At 43.7% G+C, this 8458-nt stretch overlaps 1 protein-coding gene across 1 annotated transcript; it reads left to right on the top strand.

The window, feature by feature from the left end:
- The first annotated feature begins 515 nt into the window (after window positions 1-515).
- Window positions 516-8002, top strand: MRPS30 (mitochondrial ribosomal protein S30). Its single transcript, XM_075183833.1, has 5 exons — window positions 516-1295; window positions 4121-4266; window positions 5737-5842; window positions 6615-6791; window positions 7641-8002. Exons 1-5 carry the CDS (start codon window positions 668-670, stop codon window positions 7901-7903), a joined length of 1320 nt encoding a protein of 439 aa, XP_075039934.1. The 5' UTR covers window positions 516-667; the 3' UTR covers window positions 7904-8002.
- The last annotated feature ends 456 nt before the right edge of the window (window positions 8003-8458 follow it).

The raw sequence follows: 8458 nt of genomic DNA, 5'->3' as shown, positions 1-8458 counted from the left end.
AGCTAGGGTGACAACACCTAGTCATAGTGACATCTCCTAGCCACAGTGAAAGCACCTAGTCACAGTGACATCACCTGGCTACAGTGACATCACCTAGTCACATTGACATATTCTAGCTACAGTGACATCACCTAGCCACAGTGACAACACCTAGCCACAGTGACAACACCTAGCCACAGTGACATCTCCTGGTCACAGAAACATCACCCAGTTACAGTGACATCACCTAGCCACAGTGACAGCACCCAGCCACAGTGACAGTACCCAGCCACAGTGACAGCACCCAGCCACAGTGACAGCACCTAGTCACAGTGACAGCACCTGGCCACAGTGACAGCAGCCAGCTACAGTGACATCTCCTAGTCACAGTGACAGCAGCCAGTCACAGTGACAGCACCCAGCCACAGTGACATCACCCAGTTACAGTACCTAGCCACAGTGACATAACGTACAGTGACAGCAGCCAGTCACAGCACATAGTCACAGTGACAGCACCTCTGCCTCTTCCTCCACGTGGTTTGTAGCATCCATGGAGGAGCAGAGGAAGCGGTCCTTGAGTTTCAAAAGCTGGACGCTCTGATTGGTCCTCCTGCTGTCAGCTGACCTGGCATCGCCCAATCAGTAAACGGTCGCAGAAGGTCGCGTCCTTCGTTGCTGGGGACACAAGATGGCGGGGCGCAGGCTGTTCGGGAAGAAGCTGCGGCACAATGTGGACTTACCGGCCGCTCTGCTCTTACCCCCCGAGCCCGCCCCGACCACCACCACCTCGCTGTACCCGCCCATCGTAGCGTCCATGACGGCCAAGAGCAAAGCGTCCAAGCGGCGGCGGGTAGAGGGTCATTACGGCCGTGTGCACGCCCTGAGCGACATCACCAGCAAGCTGGGTCTGATCACCGGCCTGCAGCGGCTGAAGTACGTGGTGTACCCGCAGACCTTCTCCCTGAACGCGGACCGCTGGTACCAGCACTTCACCAAGACGGTGTACCTGGCCGGGCTCCCGGAGAGGAGGGGACCGGGGGAGCAGGACGTGGCCGGGCTCCTGGAGAGGAGGGGACCGGGGGAGCAGGACGTGGCCGGGCTCCCGGAGAGGAGGGGACCGGGGGAGCAGGACGTGGCCCGGATAAAGTCACTGGTGTGCGAGGCTCTGCTGCAGGAGTTCTTCTACACCAAGAAGGGCCGGACCTTCCTGTACAGGGAGCAGGAGGTCTCAGCCGCCCCCTTCCTGACCAGTGTCATGTCCATACTGAGCAGCCAGTGTGCCCAGTACAACCCCACACTGACCCAGTCCAGCCTGGGTGAGTGACTGATGTGCTGGGTGGGGGGCTGGAGTGGGCTGCCCGGGGAATGGGGGTGCTGAGATGAAGTCCTTACTGCCTGGATAAATGGGGGGCTGGAGTGTGCTGCCCGGGGAATGGGGGTGCTGAGATGAAGTCCTTACTGCCTGGATAAATGGGGAGCTGGAGTGTGCTGCCCGGGGGATGGGGGTGCTGATATGAAGTCCTTACTGCCTGGATAAATGGGGGGCTGGAGTGTGCTGCCCGGGGAATGGGGGTGCTGAGATGAAGTCCTTACTGCCTGGATAAATGGGGGGCTGGAGTGTGCTGCCCGGGGGATGGGGGTGCTGAGATGAAGTCCTTACTGCCTGGATAAATGGGGGGCTGCCAGAGCTAGATAAACACTGTGGGGTCCTGGGCAACATACTGGTTTGGGGCCCCTTCCCACCCTCTGTAAAAAAAAAAAAAACAACACAAAATTGGGTTTCAGTAATCTGGGCCCCTCAGTACCCACTGGTCTCTAAGTGGAAGCTTAGGTTGCTCAATGGGTAATCCAGCTGTGGGGGCTATACTAATATTGTGTTTTGGGGGGGAGGGCATCCTGCCTAAGTAAACATGGAGGGCTTGTGCATATGGCACATTGTGTTGGTAAAGGTGAGCAAAATAGTGTATGCAAACTGAATAAATAAAAATTGGATTTGCGTTCTCTCAGTGCTGGGGCAATGGGATTGATTTAGGAAAAAAATGTTGATGCACAAGGAATAGGAACTAACCTATTTAGTGAAATTATCCAATAATAATTCTGGAGACTGTTTGTTTTAAAGAGGGAGTGCTCTTCCAACGTAATTTAACATTACCATCACAAATTCCTGGGATTCTATGTTTTCCCTGTGTCTGCGTGTGTTCCTACCGGGTGCTCCAGTTTCCCGTCACAGTCAACAGAACATACTGGTAGATTATTCGGCTTCTGACAAATTGGACCTAGTGTGTGTGTGTGTGTGTGTGTGTGTATGTTGATCATTGTCATTATTTGTTTGTGGCGCCACAAATTCAGTAGATCCTGACATGATCATACAGATTTGACATACATATAAAGCGTATACCTAATAACAGGAACAAGGATGCAGTTGAGAAGAAAAACACAATTAACAGAGGAAGTTGCATAGCGTACAGGAAAAAAAATCAGCATTGGTCACGACGGACAACAAGAATAGCGGATAGTGGACAGACATGAGATGTAAGGTAGAAGACCCTGCCTGTCAGAGCTTAGATTTTAGTGGAAGTAGTGAGAGACAATAGGAGCAAACAAGACATTAAGCTTAGTGGACATGCTGAAGAGCAGAGGAGGGAGGTGGAGGCTAAACAGTTGAAGTTGCATGAGGGTGAGTTGAAATTGTGATAAGGTTATTAGAAGGGAGTTAGGATGGGGAAGAAGGAGGGATGAGAGGGCAGTGTGGAGAGACATGGGAAGAGTATACATACTGCAAAAAGGGTCCCCTATAATACTGTGACAGAGCTCTGGTGGGTCTGATATATTCTGACAAGTACAAACTGGCTGACTTATAGAGAGGTGGTGAATCACATAACGGTGCCTTCTTACCCCCCAGCTGGGTATAACTATCAGTATTGGGAATCTCTGCAGGATAAAGTTACCTGTTTCTCCACAGACTAGAGGCCATAGCACCTACCAGGACTGATGTAGCATGTTGGGATGCTGCAGGGCACACATATGTGTGATGGCATTTGGCTGGCGGGGGAGGTATTCACACCTCCAGTAAGATGGTTGTGTATGGAGAACAGATGCTGCAATGGTACACTTGATGTACCGGACCTGTATGTGGGAGAGGTATTTAATCTGGGAGATCAGATGTTTTTTTTTTTAGCTCAGGCCGCTCAGAGCAGAGGCCACTTTCCGTTTATCCAGTGCTTTTAGTTAATCATCTTCAGTCAGGTCCGGGGGTTCATTGTGTCACTCTTCCTGGTAATATTTGGACACTGATTATCAGTGACTGGTTGCAGCATTGTAGGCCACGGACACAGCTTGTTGAGCCCTATAAAGGTGCTAAGGGACAGGGAGGAGTCGGCTCCACATTGTAGGATGGCCGGTAGTGGTGAAGGTCGGCTGTAAGAGGTCAGAGATGCCTGATGGGAGATGCGGTCTGGAAGATAGAGTGGCTGGTGGACATGCCACAAGTGTCTGTGGTGATGGTAGTCAGGTGGCCAGGCTGATGGTTTCACAGGGCTGTTGGTGAGGCAGGGAATGTGATGTAAATCAAATATTGTTTGTAAAGCACTGTGTAATATGGTGCGCTATACAAATAAATAAACAACAAAAATAATAATCTAATGTGTTTATTGAAATTCTGATACCAGTTCACCTAGGAGAAGGGCTGCATTGTAGAACACCTAATATTCTTTTCTCATAATTATGTGGCAACACTATCTCACCTTATCAGTACTTCTCCTTAGCAACTATCCTGAGTTCTGACCTAGAAATGGGAGGCTGGTGCTAGAGAGACACCTTATTTGCAGCTCCAGCCTCACTCTCTATTCCAGGGCTTCTGTCTGGTTGGGAGTGCTGACAAAGAGGAGGACACTAGCATAGAGGAGAAGGTTCTGCCACATAAGCTGACTGACGTACTGAACGCACTATAATCAAGTGCTTCTCCTGGATGAATGCTTAGGGGGATTATTTTATTTTCCATCCCTCCATAGACTGAAGAATGCACTTCTAGTGTAATTATGTAATTGCAGGTGTCACAAGTACTTAATATTAGTGTCTTGTAGTCTTTCATTTTTGTGTGTTTAATTATTTTTTTATTTTCATTTTCTGTATATTTCTGCAGATCTGAAACCTCAGGTCAACTTCTATTGGTTGCGTGGTGAGACTGTAGTTCCTCGTGGTCACAGAAAAGGGCGTGTTGATCCTATCCGATTTCAGATTGATGATGAGCCTCTTGCCCAAATCAGAGTGCCTAAACAGCTTCCAGAAGTAGGATATGTCCCTTCGTAAACTTTGTTATGTTAGGGACTTTAGTTCAACTTTAACTTGTGCCTGCATTTTGCCAAATTAATGGATATAGTTATTAAAGTGGCACTAACCTTGTGTAGTTTTATATATGTATAATTGGCTAATGTCAGATTGGCGAATATCAAAATTCGTTTGGATGAAGTCTTCTACATCGAATGAACAGGGATGGTTGTCAGAGTTGCAACTATTCGAAATTTGAAACAAGCTTTTATAACTGTGTCCAAATGGACTTTTTGTAAGCATATGTGAAGCATTTTGCCTTTTTGTTGGTGGTTTTCCATAGGGATGTGTGTGTAGTGTTCGATGGATGTTTATTGCACCCGTTCTTCAAAACCGTTAGTTATCTGCATATTTTATTTTTATTTTACTACAGAAAGTGTTAATAATTTTATTACTGTCAAACAATATCTACTTAGTAACTGGATTGTTAATGTATTGTCTATGAGAACATTCTCTATAATTCTTATCTATAATTAATCTTTGTGGGAATCAAATTCCTGTAATAAAAAATAGGATCACCCTTTAACATCCTCTTATGAATTATTTCACTGCGTCTACTGTCCGCTCCCATAACTAACTAATTGAAGATTGCTGTGGTTTATCGCAATTGACCTCTGGTATTTCTTCACTGTAGTTTCTTATGATCTGTGGTTTCCAGCACTGTTCATCTGAACTGCAGCTGTGTACAGGTGCTGGGAGTAATGGTCCTAATAACTGCGTGATATTCAAAGCGGATGCCCATGCCGTGATCCACGTGGGGCGCTGTGTGAGCAACCTACACCTAAAAACTCACTAGTGGCTCATCTAAACAAGCTCAAAATGTTTGGAAGCAAGAGAAACTCACGTTTACTTAAAGGGGGCTGCACCTTTAGATGTTCTGTTATTGGCTTGTAAATGCTTTCCTGTAGCTTCTGCCAAATACTTTTCTCTTTTGCAGTCCTAGATTTATCCAATCAGGCAGAGATATTCCCGCCCACCACTGAAAAGTTACACCTGGTTGCTCTGCTCTGTGGGTTGGCTACAATTTTATTGGAGACTCGGGTTTGTCATATTTCAGGGTGATGAAAATAAAGAAATATTTTTTAATGATACTCATACATGGCAACAAAAGAAGACGGAACGCCTATCCCCCCAATATATTTTGCAAAAGTTGCACAAGGGTTATAAAATAAACATATTAAAGAATTCCAAAAACGGAAAGTTCCTTATAAGGATGTTCAGATGTTAAGAAACAAGCTTTATCCATTTTTATTGGTATCATTTTTTTAGTTATTTTTTTACATCTAGTTGTCTACCATAGTTCATCTGAATAGGTTGTTATGCATAAAATTTACTTTAGTTGTCTATTGATGAATTCAGGTAGTAAGCTTTTTTTTTTTTTTTTTTTTGTAACAAAAATAGTTTTATTGACATCTGTGTCTCTTTCTCAAGTTTGTTCCACTAGACTTTGTTGTGCCTGAAGAGGTTCCAGTTATCCCGTATGAGCCGAACAAATTACCTCTCTTCCAAAGGCAGTATGAGAACAACATATTCATTGGTAAATCATGTCTAAGGATGCAGATTAACTGGATAATGTGCTAGGATTGCCCTCTGTAGAGACAGGTGCAATAGTCACTGACCTAGATAAATAGATTAAAGAAAAACTCCATGTATAATATTGTTTTTATAGTAAACACCAAGTAGCCACCTAATCAGCTGCTAGCGCCACATAATTGTCATAAGCAAAATGCTGGAGTGGATTGTGTATATAGTATTTACTATACGAAATGTAATTGCTCTTATTTCACAGATTTAGGGATAGTGTACGTTAACTGTACAGTGCTGAGTGGAAGAAAGGCTTGGGGAAAAATGAGGGCATCTATCATGTGCTTTTCATTTGGTAAATATACTAAAGTGCAGTTTAAAAATGTGTTTAATTAAAACCATCATCCGCTGAAAACGTTCTTGTTTAGAAAGCATGGTAAAACGCTCTAGAGTGCATGTTGGTTTCCATGTGCTTTTGTGCAAATGCCTATAGAATGTGTAGGTGTGAACGAGGCCTTAGGCAAATTATGACCTGAATGGGCTGCTTGAGGAGCGGAGTTAGATATCAGTCTTTACAGCACTAATGTAGATCTCTATATATCTTGCGTGCATTAAAGGGATTGTCCACTTTTGGACTCCTTATTAAAACATACCCCTACTTGTATAGCAAATAGAGGGCTCAGGTATAGGCAGTTTAATAATAGTGAGAAAAGTTTGCAAATACTCCATGTAAAATTGTTTCCACATGAGAACTCCTAACAAATCTGTCCCCTCGTTCTCTACAGGATCTAAAGTAGATGACCCCTGCCGTTTTGGCCATACACAGTTTCATCTGGTGCCAGACAAATTTAAGAGGGAGAGACTACAAAAGCTGAACAAAGGAGACCAGATTGAAGTCTTTTTGCGTGCAAATGGCATTGCAAGTCTGTTTGCCTGGACAGGAGCACAAGCCATGTATCAAGGTAAGGCTAAGTGGCCGTAGAATGGTGTTCAGTCCACTCGTGGTTTGGTAGAATTATGGGAGATCTTGCACCTACATAAGTGCCGAATCCTGAAAGTTCAATCACTCTACCTGCTTGTGCGTGCCTGTGACAAGTTTGCTTACTAACATGGTTGCATACAATGACAATTTGCTACAGACACTGGCAAATTGTTAAAACAAATACAGTTCTGTTCTAGTCTTCTTAAATTAACAACAGTTTAATGCTTTGCACTACAATCATTCATTTTATGGGATCTGTTACCTGGTATACTTTGGTTCTTTCCAAATAAATTTCTTTCTGTAATTGTAGGCGTAGTCTTCCAAACCTCCTAAAATGATCTGTATTACAACGCTTAATAAACAGTGTTTTCTTTATTCCAGCTTTTAGTGATCTTACTAATGGCAGTACTGTAGGTTATGTCAGTCCTGGTTCAGTCACTGAATGTTTAATGCAGCAGCAGACCTCTATTGGCAGGGAACTTACTTTATCAAATGTAGTAGAGTTTATCGAATACAGGGTCCATTACATTGTGGTAAATAAGTAATGAAAAGTTCATATTAAGGTAAATGTGATAAATGGTAAGGGGATGGGCAAATGGGATATAAAGTTTAGATGACTGAATGTTGCAGCTTGTAACTTACTTTACCTATTATGATGATGATATTAACAGTAACCTCACTACCAATATATAATGTATTGGTGGTGAGCAAAATGCTGCTAAAGTCCGCAGCCCTCGTGACGTAACATAAGAGCTGTCCTGTTTGTTACTTGCCTTTAGCTGTTTTCCGGAAGATCTCAGGACCAGGTCTCATTGTTTGTATTCCGCAGGTTTCTGGAGCCAAGCAGACGTGACGCGACCCTTTGTCTCACAAGCTGTTATTTCTGACGGGAAATATTTTTCCTTTTTCTGCTACCAGCTGAATACATTGTCTTTGCAAGTAGATTGCGATAAAGACCCAAATCGTAAGAACATTTGTTGGGGAACCCAGAGCGCCCCTCTTTATGAAACCGTGGAAAAAGATGACGTCAAAGGATTTAACGACGATGTTCTTAGACAACTTGTTGACTTTTTTCTCAATTGCCCAACATAGCGTTCTGGCCAAAGGTTAATACTTATTTCATATGTATATATTTACAAATGTTCTAATGCACTTCTGAATGGTTGGGGAAATAAAGTGAAATATGAGCTATTTTTACCATTCTACTATTTTTTTAATTTTTTTTTTTTTTTTAAATTTTATTTCTGAAGTAAACTCCTTCTATTTGATAAAAGCAAATGTGTTAAGATATGTATATACAGGTTCCTCTGACGTAGGTGAAACAGGAGCTTCTACCACACAGTGAGCCTATATCAGAGATACTTCATAAATGCATATGCATTGAACTGTTTAAATACATGTGGCCAGACCAGAATATTGTGTAGAGGCAGACAGCCCAATTGCTTCCTGACTTTGACAAAAAATGTTGTGGCATTGTAGAAGTCGTGCAGCCATTGTTATGGCAGTAGTACACAGAGCAGCAGGCAGACCAGTATACCAAATGGCAGAAAGATAATGCATTGTAGAGGCGCACATGTTGTATGGCGGCACACATGTTATGTGGTGGCAGTGTTTCATGTTGACAGACATATACCTGATCCAAGCTGC

This window comes from Mixophyes fleayi, chromosome 1 (assembly GCF_038048845.1).
Source record: "Mixophyes fleayi isolate aMixFle1 chromosome 1, aMixFle1.hap1, whole genome shotgun sequence".
Classification (NCBI taxonomy): domain Eukaryota; kingdom Metazoa; phylum Chordata; class Amphibia; order Anura; family Limnodynastidae; genus Mixophyes; species Mixophyes fleayi.
This window is presented reverse-complemented; position numbering and strand designations above follow the sequence as displayed.

Bases quoted from the DNA above. Each gene is read 5' to 3' on its own strand.
- MRPS30 (XM_075183833.1), top strand. From the start codon at position 668: ATGGCGGGGCGCAGGCTGTTCGGGAAGAAGCTGCGGCACAATGTGGAC. The intron at 4,267-5,736 runs GTAGGATATGTC...CTCTTTCTCAAG, and splicing joins TGCCTAAACAGCTTCCAGAA to TTTGTTCCACTAGACTTTGT. The intron at 6,792-7,640 runs GTAAGGCTAAGT...TGTATTCCGCAG, and splicing joins AGCACAAGCCATGTATCAAG to GTTTCTGGAGCCAAGCAGAC.